Genomic DNA, 19549 nt, shown 5'->3' on the forward strand with positions numbered 1-19549 from the left:
CATGTCGGAGTCAGAATCCAAGGCTGTCTGTATGTTAAGGCTGTTTTTTATGGGTTCTGTTCATTTTTCCTAAAAACCTGTCGGATAGCAAGTTTTAAGATTGTTAAGGGTCGGATTATCAAGTCACGACTGTAGTTTAAATGTTAAGACTTTATTCTTGTAATATTACGACTTTATTCTCGAAGTCTATGGAAAAATACTTTTCTTAATGTGGCCCTAATACTCCGTCGTATAATGGCTTGTTTTATTTAGTGTTTTATATCGTTGCTTTTCTGCCTCTTTCATGCTCAACTGGGGTTATTATACAGCAAGTAGGCAAACTCTCTGCAATTACCAAGCTTTGGTGTAGCAAAACCAGATCAGTTAAGGAGAGCCTGGCATCACCAAACTCACATAATGATGCAAGACAAGAATGTGGGTCCCCGAGAAGATGCAGCAAGTTGGGCAGGTAACACTGAAGGGCTTTCTACACGCCGGACTGTCAAAGGTTTACTGTAGGCGGACATAATCAAGGAAGCAAATGCTGCAGACTCAGCATCAACAGGTACCGAGCAGACACAAACAGCTCAGACACTGCAACGACGAAGCAACGGCGGCTGCCAAACTGCCTTTTATATATAGTGGAGAAACTAATGAGCAAATGAGCAGCAGCTGTGCCGGCAGGTGGCTGATCCCAGGAGCAGCGAGGAGATCAATAGAGGAGGCAGAAAAAACCCCGGAGGTTATTTGGTCAGGTGAGCCCTTGTGTCAGGTGAAGAGCCGCGCGAAAAGTGCACGGCAAGACATTCGTGAGTGCAACAGAGATACAACACTCCCCGATCACATGAAAAAATAACAGATGGCCATTTGCACGAGGCAGTGCACTGCAGTGCCGCGAAGTTGAGTTCAGAAAAAGAGCAACGAAATAAAGTTGTGGTCTTTGATGCTTTGTTCATGCTACTTGGAGCCAATCAATTGCCGGTATTACGCAATGATAAACTAAATGATTGGTCAGGTCCTGGGCGGGTTGTTTACGGTGCTGTTCAATAATCCGTTTTTCCCTTACAGCTATAAATTTCTGAGTTGCAGAGGCAGCAGCGTTTTCTGAAGCGTATGTGTGAACATGGCCTGACAGCCGACTCCTCGGCATAAACGACCGGCAGCTCGGTGCGCATGTGAGGCAGAAAGACACAGAGGGAGAATAGTTACGTTGGCTCTGAGGCTCTGAGGTTGTCATATCTTATCAGTCTGATTAGGACTCAAACTATTATAGTGCCTTGACTCTCCTCCTCGCTCGTTCCTCTCCTCACTTCACCTCCCCATCTTTCTCGTACAACAGGAACAGCAGCTCTTTGCTGTCCTTTCCATTCATGCCGTATCCCTACCTCTCCCAGCTACCCACCTTCCATTCTTTGGATCCAGCTATTGTCGGACGGCTGCGAAATAGTCTAATCAGTCAAAATGTTCTCCTGAGAGACAGCTGCATTGAATAGATGAGTGCACATTCTGGTAAACCTAATAAAGGAGATCATGCTGCAGGCATAAACATACATTTACTTAAATGATCTAAAATGATTGTTTGAGAAAAGACCTGAGCATGGCCGATGCTCTTTCATTTTTTTAAAGAGTGTTTTTTCTTCTCTTGATGGATATGGTGGTGCTGCATATGCTTGCTTTTTTAGTTCTTGGACCTCTGAAACCATTCAAACTGCAGCTACCTCCTATGGAGCTGTGCACACCAATTACCGCCCTCAAAACACACAGCCAACTCATTCATTCTAATGAGACCTCCACATTGGCAGCAAGCGAATCGTGGGTAAAAATGTGGGGTCACTCTGCCTTCTCTGAGTCAAGTCTGTACAAATGGACATTCCATGTTTAGTCCTGCACATGGTACAGCAGTGTGGTGTGGAAAAGGCAATTATGGCTGACGTGAACTTTCAACAGAAATAATTAAAATAATCTGGCGGCCGTGACAATGTGCAAAGCATATAAGAACATTACCGGTAGAGCGATTGCACTGTTCTACCGAGGTTTAGTGTCAATTAGACGAGCCTCTACACTGCACATTAGAGATAAATACGAAGCAGAACTCAAAATAGAAATATGAGCAGATGACTGGCACAGTGTATGTAAGGTACAGCAAACAAGCAGCAGCTCCAGGCTAGAGAAGGAATTACGTTGGAAAAATATTGTCAGATTTTTCATTAGTCCTAAGAGTAGAGAGTAGATATTCATCTACACAACTGTCACGCTGGAGGATGTGTGGTGAGAAAAATGTAGATCACACTCATGTATTCCGGGAATGTTTGAAAATGAGAAAATCTTAGGATGATTCATGGGCAGAATTGACAATGATATTAGGCTATGTATTACCCAGGACCCGTGTGGTGCTATATTTAGGGAATGTGATGCATAATAATGTACAGTAGGAGCAGGATACCTTGTAAAAGGTCTCCGAACAGCAAACACGAAGGCAAGCGTAAAGAAATGGTGCAGGGACTGAGAGATTTCGTAATATCAAAAGGCTTTGGTGTGTTTTGAGAATTCTACAGTAGATCCATCCATCCATCCATCCATTATCTATACACCTCTTAATCCTCACTAGGGCCACAGGGGGGCTGGAGTCTATCCCAGCTGACTCAGGGTGAAGGCAGGGGACAGTCCATCACAGGGCTACACTTGGAGACAGACAACCAATCACACTCACATCTTGCTGCGAGGCAACGATACGAACCACTGAGCCACCTTGCAGCCTTCTACAGTAAGAGAAGTAATGAAAAAGACAAATTGCATCAGGAAGTTGTGAACCTCACTGACACTAGTTTTCATGTAGATCTCTAGTAATGCTATGAAAAGCAAACGAAGAAGGAGATAAATGAAATGAATGAAAATAAATGATATTAAAGAGGTACTCCAGTGGTTTGACACTGCACTTCTACAGTGTTGGGAGACTTGTGCATTGCATTTTTAGCAACTCAAGGACTTATTTTGTCAAATCCTCTCAGATTAACATCTTTTAAAGTCCATTCTGCCCAGTTTTCTGTCATAGCTTACTTCCTACCCACCTACTAGTCTGGAGTAAGCATGTAAACATACTCTAGTCCAATTATGAAACTTCAACGATGACCATTTTGGGGGACTAGAAAGTCTCACCAATGAGTCCACAAACCAGGATTGTGGAACTAGCAAAACTGCTGGCATTTAGTCTTTCTATTATTCTTTCTTCTATTGTTCCTGCGATATCAACATATCTTTCATGACAACGGATTCCTCAACACGAGCATTAATATGACATCTGCACAGATCTCCTGAAGTGAACAGAGATCACAGTCCGAGAATCATCAATAGCCAATGAAAACTGAAGAGAACTGGAGAGGCCAGCAACCGCACTTTGTCTGTATGACTCCATTTTATTTTTTTATTGCTGTGATGGTGTGAGATCATAAAAACTGAAATCAGAGAAGTAGCTAGAGTCAGCAGCAGTTCTGTATTGGGAGCAAATTGACAAGCGAGAGAGAGTCTTTGTGTTTGATGCGCCGTGTTTTATACATCACTTCAGATTTTAAAGCCCCTCAAGAATTTTCCCAGCACAACTTTTTTTTTTTCTTGCGAGTCTGCCTCCCCGCTATCTTTCTCCATGTTTGACTCCCCTCTCCCCTCCCTCACCAACACCTCACCCCTCCATATCATCCCCTCACCATTTTAAAGCCTGTCCTTGTCTGCGCACACTTGCTCCTTCTTAAAACCAGGAGGTGTAAAGTTGATTTACTCCTGTTGTTCCTCAGCAGGTCTTTCTTGGCTGGGACTGTGTGTGTGTGTGTGTGTGTGAGTGTAAGACTGTATGTGTGAGTGAGAGGAGACAAAAAAGGTCTGAAGGCAGTGTGTCTGGAGTAAAGTGAGCATATTTGTGTGTGTGTGTGTGCATGTGACAAAGATCTCAGTATAAATAAAGAGATGAAGTAGACAATGTCCAGTTAGGCATGACTGCTCTGCTGGCTTGACACCGTTGCGGGTTTGTGTGTGTGTGTGTGTGTGTGTGTAGATGGATGGGGGGACGTTAAGGCATGAGCGCACTGCTAGCTTGTCACCATCAAGGGTGTGTGTGCATGTGTGTCTGTGTGTGGTGAGGGATGAATGCACTGCTGACTTGTCAGAGTTGAGGATTTTCCCTGCAGCAACTTTGTCTCGTTTACAAAGTGGTGTTGTAAGTTGCTCTGGATAACAGCATCAGCTAAATGCCAAAGATACAAATGCAAAAGTACACAGAGCTGTGTAAGCATAAGCACGCAGCACAGTGTTGCCGGCTCGATCTTATGACACTTGTTCATACACAAGAGATTTATGGCTCGATCTGTCAGAAATGCAACACTGAATTTTCTCAGAAGGACATTAACCCTCTGAACTCCGAAACTCGCTGGCCGGTTTCGAAAGGCATTTTATTCTCTAAAAAGTCGCCAGAATTACTAGTCAGAGACAGAAACCGCAAAGGCAGAAAGAATTGCAGATTTTCAACTCGCTAACAGTCCTTGAGCTGCTCGATGAAAAACAAAAACCAAATCTGCTCTTAAAAATGTGATATTTAATCTAAACCATTTTATTCTACATGTTTCATTTAAAAAATCACCAAAAATAAACATATGATCATCCATCCATCCATTATCTATACACCGCTTAATCCTCACTAGGGTCGCGGGGGGGGGCTGGAGTCTATCCCAGTCGACTTAGGGTGAAGGCAAAGGACACCCTGGACAGGTCACCAGTCTATCACAGGGCTACACTTAGAGACAGACAACCAAGCACACTCACATTCACACCTACGGACAATTTAGAATCACCAATTAACCTCAACATGTTTTTGGACTGTGTGGGAGGAAGCCGGAGAACCCGGAGAGAACCCACGCTGCACGGGGAGAACATGCAAACTCCACGCAGAAAGATTCCGGTGCCCCCACCGGGACGCGAACCAGTGACCTTCTTGCTGCGAGGCAACAGTGCTTATGATCAACCAGATTCTTTAAAATAAATCTTGTGCGCTTCTCAGTGCAGCAATGAAGTAATTAGTAACTCAATAACCACCAACTGTACTGTGACATAAAATCGGGAACTGGGTTAAACTGCAGGCTGTCTGCATATAAGCTAAAAATGTAAGTCGTAACATTTCCACACCATTCTAGAGTCACCTTTTCTTCCAGTAATGCCAACACCTGTGGTTTTATCTTCTTTTTTTCAATATTGTAGAATGATTAAAAGTAATTTCATTTAGGAAAAATTATGGCATTATAAGTTTATTACGCTGCAAAAAAAAGTATTTCTCTCCACGTCTAGCCATGACTGTGCTGTTTCAATGGAGTAAAAATGTGACAGCAGCAGAAAATGTTATCTCAAAAGACAAAACAGGACCATTTTAAGACAATTAAAAAAAGTTCCTCATTTGTACGGGTACAATAAAATCTTTCTTTATGAAGTTCATCACTCTACAGGACACATTATGTACTAAAAACCCATTAAAATACCAGCGCTCTTGTTTCAAATGGCGCCATAAAGCACCATAGGAGACAGAGCGCTTGGTTGTCGAGCACCCGTCCTGTGGAATAATCTTCCTATCTTAAGTGAACCAACTATCAAACCATCTAAATACCATCCTATGGTTAAGAAATCTCACACACGACCCACCAGTCAACTTGTCCCTCAACCTCTATTTTTTCTCTCCGTGTCAAGTGACATTTCCGTGTAATGATATGTTCACACACTGAGATATGCATGAGAAGCTTTTTGTTTGTCTGTGACCACTCTGTATACTAATCTGTCTCGGTTCTATGCCACATCGTAGGACCTTTGCTTACTCACCATAACCTATAATTACGTATCAGTCAGCTCTGTCCACTCTCGTTGTCTCCTCTCTCCTCCTCCTACTCCAGTATATACCCACTGTGGGCTGCAGGCACTCTATCTAATCCACTTGCGACAAGCCGCTGCTGGCTATTCCAACCGAACCGTTATGCACAATCTCTTCCCTGTTTATGATACATCTCATATACATACTGTGTGCCAGGCCACCGAATGGTAATATAAACAACAATTATCATTGACATCGTTTTCTGCCTCATTGCTCTGCTTATCCTCATAACAGTAACCTCATGAGCACTCTGTATACCCACTAAGCTGGAGTACAATTAATTCTTTGAATGCTACCTCCTCTCCATTTTATCCATCTTGCATGCATCCTGCACCATCTGTATGCATAATGTCATCTTGTATATATATCGTGTAAATATGCTGCATGTATGCTAATGAGTTATTCTGATGCGAGTTCATCTGCCTCCTTCTGAGACAAGCATCTTGAGACAATTCCAGTCGTTATCGGCGCGATATAAATAAAATTGAATAAATTGCATGTGAAAACATACAACACACGGAACAAAAGTGCCTATTTTTCGAGGCCACGTGGATAATTTTAGCCTCTGGTCTCATTACTTAGCTGCATTTTAAAACTGACTAAATAAATGTTTCATACTGTTATCTGAACTGAAGCCTTCATGCTGACGTGCTGCACCTTGCTTGAAAGCTCCGAGATTTGAAAAGGCAAATATCCGCGGTGACACAGTCTAGCAATATGAGTAAAGTTGGATGATTTCCCCTAAGTTTCTAATCCATTTGCACACTGCCAAGAGAATTTAATTTCACTGGATTTCAAGGGGCTGACAAATAATGTGAAATATTACTAAAGTGAGGGGGGATACGCTGGAGTAGCATCAGCTCTTTGTGGTCTTGAAATTCTGAACAGTTAGATATTGATATGCATAAACCGGCAGACAGGGGCACAATTGTAAGGATGAGTCCTGTGGGACCAGGCCTGACTGTTAACCCTCATCCAAACAGTGAAGAGCGCCAAAAACTCTTTCACGTCGCAGAAGTGCAAACTCGAGCTGCACGTACGCCGACATTCCCCGCTGAAGGTGAGTGAGTAATGCACAAATAGAAAGATGCCCTCTGCACCATATGCACAAATCTAATACAATATATAATATGAGCACATAAGAGGCACACACTTACCGGCTCTGTCAGCTCCAGCACATTAGCCCTGTACGTGATGGGACTACAGTCACGGGTGTTTCCTACGAGCGTACACGGCAGAAACATGGGACCCAAGTCATCTCCGTCCAGCACGTCCACGGTGAGCGTAGTGGTGGCTGTGCGGCGCTCGCTCGGGTACGGAGCTCGATCCTAGACAGAGAGAGAGCTTTTATTGTACATTTGGCTGACACTGCACACTCTTATTTGGATATTTGAAAAGGCTCCTCTTTGTGCCTTGAACAGAAAGTGACCACAACCTTGTTACAGTTTCAGAAAGTCAAACGGACAGACTGTAAGGGAACTCTTTAAAAGGTCCATTTGAATATGTACCTCATTCGTCTCCATTTACACCTCATCAAGAGCGAAGCGATGATGATGAGAAACTCCACTAATACACTGCAATGGACTCCATTATATATCTTTTAAACTGGCAGGAGCCAAGAAAAACAGACACAGATCGAATAAATTCAAATGAAAGTATAAAGTTTGAAGAAGAACTTGGAAAGCGTAGCATTAGCAGCGCTCCCACTCCCATCTGTCGCTGTTCGAGTGTCCAGAATAATGTAAGAAACATTAATCATTAGCAAACAACTTTTAACCCCTTTCAGGTGTTGCAGGCTTGCAGGGCATTAACAGGTATTAAATAGATGATAATGAACCTTTTTTTCTTGTCTATAACTGCAATACGTGACCTAAAAAGTCAAACAAATACGTCAACAGCCTGGTCTTGGTTATGTGATTTAATTTAAAAAACAAACAGCCAAACAAAATTATTTGATTTTAAAGATTTTCTGTGTAAGTCACAAAAATTGATATGAATGTGACTCTTTGTACATTTCCATTTTTAAAGAAGTTTTCTCACCTGTTGATTACATTCTCCCACCATCACGGCAAAACATAGACCTGCTGTGTTCCTTTTTCTAATCTTTCTCATCTTACATATTTTCTTGTTTCTATGCATCTTATCCATATGTAGAAGAAACCGTTCTTTAACTTTTCACTTCATCTTATTAAAAGCAACTTTTCTTGTTATAATGTGATATGTTGCTCTAACAAGAAACGTCTCCACGGTGGTGAAAGTGTGGATTGCTTTTGTTTTCTATATGGAATACCCTCAGGTACAACCACACATTTCAGTCACAGAAGTAAAACCATTGTTTTCTCTTAAAGCTAATTAACCAGCAGTGTTTGGAAGTATTTTTATTCCGTCCTGATGGTCAGCAGAGACTTTGAGGATTGTGAAAATATTGTCAGAACAGTGAAATTCCTTAATAACCTTCTGACATCGCCAGTTAATTATCTTGAAACTGAAGCCAGTTTTGCTTTGACCCGAAACCGCCGACAGTGCAAAGGTCGACTTTCTTCTTTACGCCACTCTGCCCTCATTTTCCAAACTGTCAGTGTTAAATATCCATAATAGCGTGAACTGTAAACTCTGTTTATTCGAGTGGTCATTAATTAATTTCATTTGCATTGCTCTTATTCGTATTGTTGGCAAACAGAACTCTTGATCTCAGTAACACGCTGTAATAAAAGTGTTTGTATTGTGTAGACCTTGATTTAAGAACAAAAATGTGCACAGAGTCATTTCATCTGAATACACCTGGACATGGGTATTGTGTAACAGTCTACGGCTTTAGAAAACAAAACTAAACCAAAATGTATGACCTTGTTACATACAAAATGGATGTCCTCACACACTATTAGGCTTTACTCAGAAGAAGACCTTCAATAGACCTCAAGCTGAAATAGCTGGGCTTCATAAAATATCAATTTAACTACTTCATAAGAAGCACAGAGTCCTGGTCAGATGCTGCAAGTAAAGCTTCTCCCAAACTTTTGTTTCTCCTTCGGCCATGTGCCATCATTTTTTAAATCCAGTGCTGCTGTCTACTTGTTGATCTGCTCGTGGTGAAGCATCCGCCGTCCAATTACAAAGCGAGCTGCTCAGCAAATTCACAGGAAACAGTTAACGGGCCTATTCATCTGAAAGGTCGATATAACTGCTGTGTTTTCAGTTTTCTTTTTATTTAAAGATAATTAAGATATACAACAACCACTTTTTATTTTGTAAAGTTCTCCAAACAAAATAGCCAAATCAGGGAAACTACCCGAAGCTCAAACTCTCCACAGCTGAATAATCAATGTAACCATCACATATCCACCCTTTACCTGCTTCACTGTGGAGGAAGAAAACCCTCTACAGATAATATCTGCTATTTCAAGCTTGTGCAAGTCATCTCAGTGCGTGTGTTTCTGCATATGGGGTAGTGCTTGTTTCTGTTCGGATTAAAGAGACTTCTGCCACTCCTGTAAGGTCCCACAAACTTTAACATTTGCCAAAAAAGATAAGAAGAACAACACCTTAATTAAGTTTTGCTGGAGTGTTGTTTTACTATAATTCAATTACACCTGGGAGACGCTCATATGGCGATATCACATCACTGCATTACATTCTGCTGTCGGTCACCTGACAGTAAAATAAAGACACGGAGGTCCTGGCCTGGAAATAATCTCTTGAAAACATACTACCGCACTCGTTTTATTGCAGTATGTTTTTGTAGGGCATCTTTCATGACTATGCAGGACAGCAGTTAATCCCAAGCAACGACTCACACCATAAATAATCTAATTATATGCCACACGCTCTGCGGTATAACAGGGGGTGAAATGTAGACGAGAAAGTGAAAGTCTTCAGAGTAAAGCATTCAGACTCGGCCCACACAACAGATGTGTACTTATTTCATCAACAAAAACTACCTTATCACTTTTTGGTTTGACTTTAGTTTGACATTTCGGCATTTACTGTTGAATGCTGAGCGGCAGATAAAAAGGTAAGCACTACTTTCATTGCTGTACAATGCAAAGCTACAACCAGGACACAGCTAGCGTTGCTTAGCACAAAGACTGGAGGAGAGTTAATTAGTGTTAGTTACTGAGAAATAGTGCATAGATTTTATTACCTTTGGACAGAATTACGAGGTGTGGCAGAAAAGTTTCAGGACTGGTGTCATAAAAGATGTATTTCAAATCCAAACTACAAACTACAAGCTTTCCCCGTCGAAGTAATCCCCCTGGAGTCTAACACACGCCGTCATGCACTCCTGGAAGGATTCTTCCAGGATCCTCCACAGCTCCGTCGTCACAGCCGTCTTGATGTCATCCACGTCTTCTAAACGGGTCCCCTTGATGACTCCCTTGAGCTTGGGGGAGAGGAAACAATCCCACGGAGCCAGGTGGGGTGAGTAGGGAGGTTGCTCCAGCACGGAGATGTTCTTCTCAGCCAGGAACTGTGGGATGCTCAGGGCATCGTGAGCAGGTTGTCATGGTGAAGCAGCCACGACTTGTCCTGCCACAACTCTCGCCTCTTCACTGAATGAAGGAAACGCCACAGGATCTTTTTGTGGATGTGCTGGTTGATTGTCTGAAGGGGAAAACTCATAGTTTGTAGTTTGGGTTTGAAATATATCTTTTGTGACACCAGTCCTGGAACTTCTGTGACGCACCTCGTATGATACCAGCACTTCCCCTTCACTTCCAGGCTGAATCAGGTCATCCAGCTGCTGGTTGTAGCTTTGTGTTTATCACACACACATAAGATTGTCATTGAGCTTCTCTTTCAAATCTCAGACTGAAAACTAATGTTTCCAAGAATGTTGAGGTGTTTGTTTCATTTCTATTTGTATGCACTTGCATCTATAGCTGTGAAACAGAGGGCACCGGAGGAAGAGCTTGATAGCAAATGTTGTCATTTAAATAAATTATTCAGACAAGGTCAGAAGTTTACGCGGCTCAATCAATCCCTGCTTTTATGTTTTCCTCCTGTAACACTGGAGCTGAAAAGGTCAGCCTTATTTCAAGCGTTTTTTGGGGTTTTCTTTTACACTGGTTGCACATGGTCTGTAAGCCAAACTCCTTGGTAAGAATAAATATTCAGCAAATTCACAGCCACTCAAACACTCTTAATATTGTATTCAGATGAACAGTGAATATGTCAGCCTTTCAAGCAGCCAGAAACACATTAATCTTTCAGTGTACTGTTGACTTTTAATAATGCTTTTAGGGGAAATGGGCCTTGAGACATATGAATATTTGGCAGAATCCTTTGTAGAGAAGTAAAGCTTTTGTAAGCAAGGTTTTCCTGTCAAAACAAAAAACCCTTAATGGCGCAATTGGCAACGCAAACAATTTTCTGTCATGCTTCAGTTTAGATCCTTCAAACTTTACTACCGTTCCCCATGAGTGTGCTTTGCCCATTGAGGGAAATTAAGTATATTATAAACCACTTTTATAAATAAAACATACAGAGTGCTGGGAAATAGAAGGAAAACAATTACATTTAAAAAAAATAAAGAACATTAGTGATAATTAAGGATGCTCTTACGGATCCCTTAAGGCTGACCCAACACGGCAGATACAGTCAGAAAGGCAGTGGGACATTAAAGTTACCACGATGATAAAAAATCTACATAAACATAACGACACTCTGGGTTGTGGACTACATTCCCATTCAGTCAGGAGAGGGTTTATTTTCTGCAGCCATCCTTTATAGCAGATCTGAGAAGAAAAGCCTCCCTTTCCAAAATTGCTGCACTGAGAGGCGCATGAATACAAAAGCGCGAATATAAAACAAGCCACTTACATTTGCTTGTATGATGACCAGGTATCGTGTTATCTCCTCGTAGTTGAGTCTTTCTCTGAGAACCACGGAGCCAAACAGCGTCAGAGGGATGTCAAAGGTTCGGTTGGCTGTCTGAAACACATACGGACACATTACGAACTCAAACACAGTCCGATACATCCACAGCCGACAGTTCATTCTTCACATTTTTACAGTTTAGACTAGTCGAGACTTGCAGTGGACGTGCAATAGCTCTAGAAGCTACAGCAGTGAAAGTGTAGAATTGATTGTAAGATTTCTAAACTCTGGTAGGTTACAATTGATAGAGAAGTTCAATAACTGGTGGATTGACGAGCGAGGTAGAACAAAAGAAATGCACTCAAATAACACAAACAGAAGTGAAAGAGAGCTGAAATTCAAAATAACAGATTACTATGTGTTTCACAATACAATGAAAGTCTTCTGGTGGCATTAAAACGCTCTCAGAGACTGAGAGATTAGAGAAAGTGTGTTGTATCTGATCTCCAGAAGAAAGTAAATTATGCAAATGTTGCTAATAATTAACCAATCCCTGATCAATAAAGGCCTAGTCTGTCTGTTCCTGAGGTCAGTTATAATTTATGCAAAAAGAATCTCAAACCATTCATAGGCTTTGGAGCATTTCTGCGGAGAAACTGAAGCTAAGGAATGATGATGATGTTATGAGGTCAGTTTTTCTGATTAGAGTCAAAGTCCTAATCAACAGCATAGCCTGTTTCTACTACTACTAATGGAATATTGGCTCCAAATGCGGCTATGATCTCAGTTTTAAGCAATAAATGTGGAAATAGAAGTGCTACTGTGTGAATTTTGGTTGATTTTTGCTCAGTTCTTGGCCTCTTTTCCGAAACTAAATTCTGGTTTACTGTCATAGCTTTGGTGTTGAACTACTAGCCGACATAATGAGTTCATATGCCGACTAGATGAAGCTTGACAGAGATCAACATGGTGGATGGAGAACCTACTGGGTCTTTGGGGTTGTACTGGACGGTGTACTCTATCTGTCCGTTGGGTCCGTCATCGATGTCTGTTGCTCCATTGTTCCCAGAGAAACCAGAGAAGATGGTAGTTCCGACCGGCGTCAGCTAAAAAAGAAGACACACACACGACAGAGAACTTCAGCGTCTCTGTCTGCAATCTCTCAGCACATGATGTCAAACACTTTCAAACTCACTGTACCGCTGACATTAAACAGCTTCTATCCTGTACCGCCAGCCTCGTCTCCCTGACAGCGCCACGCAAACATCTACCGTGTGACAGAGATGAAGGCAGCACGCATTAAAAAGTGAACACGCATCTGGCTATAAGGGATCTCGATGCCCCACTGTCTCCGCCAAACAAACAAAAAATGACTTGCAGTTTTAGCTTTATTGTTCTCAGATGGGGCTTGAGGAGGAAGATGAGCTGGCAGCTGGTTGTGTGCTTTCAGTTACGCTGGAAATAAATGAAACACAGGCAGCGCAGTTTAACACAATGTTCTGTCTGTTCGGAGTCAGTCTTTGTCACTAGTGGGAATATTTGCTGCAACTCATCATCCCATCTAAACAAAAAAGAAGAATTTAAAAAAGAAAAAAGGGAGGAAATCGGGTGATCCAAATGCTCACAGTTACAAAATAATGAGTCAGTGTCAAAGCAGATTACAGCAATGACCAAAGAGACGTAGGCAGTAGTCAGAGTTTATTACACCTACACTTATCACAGTATGCAATTAATAAAAATGAATAATTTAATAGAATATGCTGCAGTGTGTTGGGGAACTTCCTCATTCATTGTTGCTTTAAGTACCTTACTTTGGCTTTAAAATGCATGACAACAATAAGAATTGGCTTCTGTGTGTACATTTTGAGCGATAAAGTCACTCCAGAGGCAACACGCTTAGCAGCCAACTTTTGCAGCGGGCGTATGAACGGCATGCCAGCCATACAAGCAGCTTTCAAATTAATATTCTACCTTTCACAAGGTCCATGCCAATTGTTGCTCACCAATGTTCTGTTTAGGTTAAAACTAATCAAACATATGGCTACAGGAGGGATGTTTGTGTCGTTTTTATTTGTCAGCATCATTACTGTAACAGCTGAATTGCAGCTAAACAATGGTGCAGTAACTATAAAGTAATGGTCGGTGGTGATGGGTTCTTCACATTATTTTGAGAGGCGGGTGGCCAATGGCTAACACATGATGGTGATGTCATGTTGTTTGTTAGTTTTTAGCAGCTACTGCATGTTGCTGTGTAGCCACATATGAATGGATCCCCGGTAATGATTAGGGGAAGAGTTATGTGAGTGTAAAGCTGTATGTGATCTAACAGTTACACTTCCCATCCTGCAACCATCCCAAATGACTAATCTTATAACCCTTGAGAGTCGAGGTGGAGGCTGTGGAGACACATATACAACCGTTTTTCAAGTCCTGTATCCCAGTTTAGCTGAAGGTTTGCTACGTGACAGTTCCCAACTAACGCAACATTTCACACCAAAAACACGAAATTAATCAAATTGAACAGACAGTTAACATATAGAATAGAATAGAATAGAATAGAATAGAATATACTTTATTTATCCCAGACGTGGGAAATTATTGTAAACAGCAGCATCTAAAAACAGAGAAGAAAGTACAAGAAAATAACAATAGTTAAGTAATATGCATCCTGGTGTCCGCACACAGCAGGTCCAAGGCTCCACCGTCTCTGGTTGGACAGTCCACATACTGGTTGAATGTGGGGAGAGTGATAGAGAGCCATGTATGATTAAAGTCTCCTGAGATGACCATCAGAGACTGAGGGTGTGATGTTTGCAGCTGGGACACTGAACTATGGATGAGCTCACAGGCTGCAGCAGCACAACATATGTCATTAAGAGTGGACAATTAAATGTTATTGAGCTTTTATTTGGTGCGCCTAGCCAGCCCTAGATGACACCAAGCTTACTTCAAAGCTGTGCAGAGACTATTTGACCAAGAAAAAGGAATCTGGATCAGAAGGACCGGTCAAGTCAAAGTCCAGATCTGAATCCTATTTAACACATTTGGGATGTAACACATTCAGAGACTGATCACACAAAAGTTTCATCCGAATCAAGTCTGTGGGAACACCTAGAAACTATCTGGAACTCAACAACAAAAGAGGCTGTCGAAAACGACATAAAAACAATCCCAGCAAGAACACGAGCTGCTATCAAGGCCAAAGGAGGCCACACAAAATAATAAAGTGTTGTGGTTATTATGCGTGAAAAAGGACTGTTTAGTGGCTTCAGTTTGTTATTTGCCAGATAAATAACTGAAGCACTTTTAGTTGTTGACAAGTTTTTGAAAGATTTTTAAAATATTTGTGTTTTCTTGTTTTTATGACAGCTGGTGTAATAAATGTGTTCAGCACTGCACTGATCTGCACAGTTCTTCAGCAAACCAGTGTTCCACAAGTTCTACAAGCTGATCATTATTATAACCCATATTGATTTTAGGTTAATAATACCAATACAAACCAACAATTTAATGTAATTTCCCAAGTTTTTACATTTGAAAAGGTGGGAGAAAATACATGAACAATCAGAACCAATATAACATGGAAAGCCGCCCATATGTATGTGTGGTATGTACAGTATAGGATACCTACTGTACATGACATATAAATAAACTGTAGCTTAAATAGAATAACTTGTGATTTACGAGCCAAGGGAAGCAGTTCTGATTCCATTTTTGATTTAATTTCCCTCTCCCTGCTCTTGCAGAACAAGATAACTCACTTTCCAGCAGAGAAAGGAGAAGCTAGATATTCACAAAGATATTCAGTTTGATTTGAATTTTTCTGAGCGAAATTCTTAACATGAGAGCTGAACACTTGCCACAGCACATGAAAGGCGAGAAGTTTGCCAACGATAAATTGCCGTGCTATATTTTTCCAGCCATGTGCCTAGGGATCTGTGATTAGGTGTCAAAACAGAAGTCTAATCTCCAGACAGCACGAGAAACATTTGAGATTAAGTTTAATTTAGCTGCGGCACCAATGATTTGTTACATCATTTCCCTCAACAGGGTTATCTCTGCCTCCCACAGATCCAACAATGGTCTTCAGAACGTCTCATGCTGTCACTTTGCCCACTTTTGGATACAGCTCTAATGAAACAACTCCAGACTTGGGCACCGGCACCAACTCATGAAATCAGCCACAGGGATCACCTTGTACTGAGAAACTTTCACAGTGAGCTCATAAATTGTGTCCTAGACATTCTTATAAGTAACCATAGTGTCTCTGTGTGCGTCTTCTGTCTGCCTCGTACTCTTGAAGTCAATATTTTTTAGTAACGGACGACTAAAAGCAGGTTACATTATACCAGCTTTTAGTGCAGATGCAGCTGGATGAACTCTTCTCGATATTAAATTTAGTGCATTAGAGTGGTTGGAGTTCTGGGGGCAATAGAAGTGAATTAGACAATAGCTGTCCGCCTAATGAGCAGACTTGCACTCAAACCTGAATAAATCTGGCCCTGCTTTTGAATTATTGCCTGCATATGAATAAATGTATTCATTTTTTAAAAATTATCACCGCCAAACTGACTGAGTTTACCTTGGCCTGGCACAGGAGTCGTATTTTTTACGATGCATCTCCTAAATGGTACGGTGGTCACTGTTATTGAATGGAGTAAATTATTTTAGTAGGAGTAATGAGAAACTGGAGAGGTGTACGAGGCAGCGGGCAGGAGGAGGAGGAGGAGGAGGAGGAGGAGGAGGAAAAGGCAACCAGAAATATATAGAGTGTGGCAGAGGAAAGGTGGGGAGGTTGAGAAAAGGTGACATAATGAAGAGCTGGGAGTGGTGAGGGGGCATAAGTGTGTCGGTGCGAGGGAGGAAGAGGAGTGCTGCAAAAACAGAAGAAAGGCCAAGAGAGAGAAAGAAAGAGGTTGAGAAGACAGATTGAGTTGGACAGACTGTGGAAGACTGTATAATGAGATATTCTGCTGGGTCCGCCTAGGTCTGTGCTGGCAGCGAGCTACATGTATCCTTGTCCAGTTTAAGTTCGAACCTCCTCTAGTTAAATTCTGCTTCCCCTGACTCTGGAGGACAAACTAACTGCGGGATTGGCATCTTAAAGATTATTCTGGAAGCCTCGGAATAACAGATTTAAATCCGTGCCGTGGCTGCCCCAAAACCTCTGCTTTTTCCACCTCTGGTGACTTTAGTCTGACACTAAAAAAGCCGCTCACAAAACTAGCAGAGGTTTTCTTTTTTTATTATTATTTAAAATGCATTGCAGTGTGCCCCTATGACAGGCTACATTTTCTTTAACGCTGACACATGACCCACAGGAAAGCTTGGTACAGTACAATTGATCTACTGCTCTCATGCTGGACTGAACTGTAGCTCTCGCCCCCCTTTGGCCTCCAGCCTCCCACCAAAGAGTCCAGTACCTGCCGTCATGATAGACAGCCGCACTGCAGGAGAAGTGCAATAAATGGCTTTTGATCTCGGTGAAAGACAGTAAAGTAAGTCCACCTCACTGAGTTTTATGGAATGTTTCTGACTTTACTTCATCTCTGTGGCAGCCGGGCGGCTGTGCATGCGTGAGTGTTTTACCTCGCTGATGGCGACGTAGTATCGAGGCTGCTGGAAACGCGGCGCGTTGTCGTTGCGGTCTCGAACAACAATGCGGACCTCGTGTAAAATCACGGTGCCTATCAGCTCGTTGGTGCACTGAACCTGGACCACGATGGACTGAATATACGATGGAGGCTGCAAAGGAGAAACAGAGGAATAGATGAAGACTGTTAAAATGATAATGGTACAGTTGTACAGAAGCAAATAAATAACTAACCATAAAAAGAAAACAACTGCTGCAGAAAGAAACTACCAAAAGACTCACTGTTTTGTGCCAAATTCAGACTTTCAAAAAGCAGCTACGGATTACTTTACAAAGCCAAACAGCAGGAGTGCTGGATGTTTCTCCGAGAAGATGGAGGTATAACTTTCTAGCGAGAGCAAATACTGGCAAGAGTAAGACAACCACGGAACTGTAATTCTCTGTAGTCGAGTAGAAAAAGAAAAATCTAAGACCAGAAACAACATCTCCTGAAAATATCCCATTAAATCGATGTACTCTTATTTTGAAAGGGACTGTGTAATTATTTCAAGTGCAAAATTGCAAAAAAAAAAAAGACACTCCTGTCGATGTCAAAAAAGGTTCTTTTGAGCATAAACAAGGCTAAAATAATCCAGTTGTCTTACATCTCTATCCAGAACCCGTCCGGTGCTGTTCAGGTAAAGGGCTTGTTTGGAAGGGTCGAGGATCACCCAGTAGTCATGGTTGTCCCTTAGAGACAGAGAGATGGTACGATTCGGGCCCTCAGCCACTCCATTTATCTGCATGTTCTGCACCAACAACGTTCCTGGAAGAAGATAGAAAAAAATAATAATAATAACCGAACAGACAGAGGGACCGGCACAGAGTTCCTGGAAGTAGAGTGTGATTCAATTAACTTCTGTGGCTAAATTGAAGCAGACAGAGAGACGGTTAAGTCCTACATCTTCATTTATTAATAAAAGTAAAGGAAACAGAGGCAATTCAAGCAGGGCCCTCCGTTCTTCTTCATGTTCTCAATTAATTATATACCTGGAATTTATACCCAGGTTATGGCCAAAGTCAAGGGCAATGACACAGAGAGAATAAAACGCACGTGGAAATCAGTAACATTTAATGAAGTCAAGGCAGAGCAGATACTGGAGTGACTGTTTGCTTTGTCTACACCAGTACCTGGAATACCTAAGCCCGACTGGAATGATTTTAAATAAATAAGTGAAGGAGAGAAACAGTCTGCCAGAAAACAACACATGTCCTAATGACTTTGATGCTTTCATCCGCATGGATTTAATAAAACACCCTCAGAATAAATGAAAAGCAAACATTTTAATAAGACAGATGGCGCAGATGGAATAAAACTTGATTCATTTAAGACAGTCAACTGTGGGCGGTGAAGCAATTTGGGAATGAGTGGAATATTTAAAGACAAGTCGTAGAAATAAAACTGAGGAAACAAGGCAGGATCTGAATGGCATCAGTGAGCTGTGTGGTTTTAGACATACTGTCCCTCAATCAGCACAAATCCAGGGAAAGGTACAGAAAAGGCAAAAGGCGCATGCTGATCCATCACAGAAACATCCTGACTTAATTGCTAATTTGACATTATTAGTGAAAACCAAACAGGCTGTTAACCTTGACAGAGTTTTCAAATAGTTTGCATTAGTAGTTGCACCATTAAAACTCCATCACAGGTCCTTAATGTGATTAAACGTACTGCAGGACTTTAGGTACAAGTTTAGGGTTAGTCTTAATGTGTTTTTATGTGGACTTTCTAAAGCTTTCAAGCTCATTTGCGCGAAAATATACAGCCATTACCCATCAAGGGTCATTTTTTAAGTTTGTTTGGCACCATTGTAACTGGATGGGAAGAAAAAATCTGTGGAAAAGCGAAAAGTTTAACTACTTGACTCTGTACAGCTCCAAATCACAAGAGACCCATTACCAGGCCCTACACAATGCATTATTAATCAAAAACACTATTGTGTCCCATCCTTGAGCACATTATTGCACATTGCTGGCTCTTGGTCTGCAGACACAGTTTTCTCTGTGTGTGTGTGTACATGTGTAGACTGAATAGATTAGTGAATAAAGGCCAAAGGACATCCATCCTTGAAAACGTTTAAACCTGCGACTCAGTGTGTGTGTGCAGAAGAGAGAAAGTAACAAGTTTGAAAACTTAGAAATGTGAGATAAAGACAGAGATCCAGACGGGGAGAAAAGTTGAGAGGCAGGCAGGATTGTGTTGGTTTGCTTGTGTGTGTGTG

General features: G+C 41.6%; 1 protein-coding gene across 1 annotated transcript in view; it reads right to left on the bottom strand.

The window, feature by feature from the left end:
* LOC103365004 (protocadherin-15-like) overlaps positions 1-19549 on the bottom strand; it is a 182062-nt gene that overhangs the window by 132362 nt on the left and 30151 nt on the right. Inside the window, exons 4-8 of the mRNA XM_008292325.1 lie at positions 17933-18093; positions 17285-17440; positions 12682-12801; positions 11699-11809; positions 7036-7206 (exon numbers count right to left, since the gene is read on the bottom strand). Of these exons, the coding sequence (XP_008290547.1) occupies positions 7036-7206; positions 11699-11809; positions 12682-12801; positions 17285-17440; positions 17933-18093 (719 nt within the window). The remainder of the gene's footprint in view (positions 1-7035; positions 7207-11698; positions 11810-12681; positions 12802-17284; positions 17441-17932; positions 18094-19549) is intronic.

This window comes from Stegastes partitus, unplaced genomic scaffold, assembly GCF_000690725.1.
Source record: "Stegastes partitus isolate 25-593 unplaced genomic scaffold, Stegastes_partitus-1.0.2 Scaffold802, whole genome shotgun sequence".
NCBI lineage: Eukaryota > Metazoa > Chordata > Actinopteri > Pomacentridae > Stegastes > Stegastes partitus.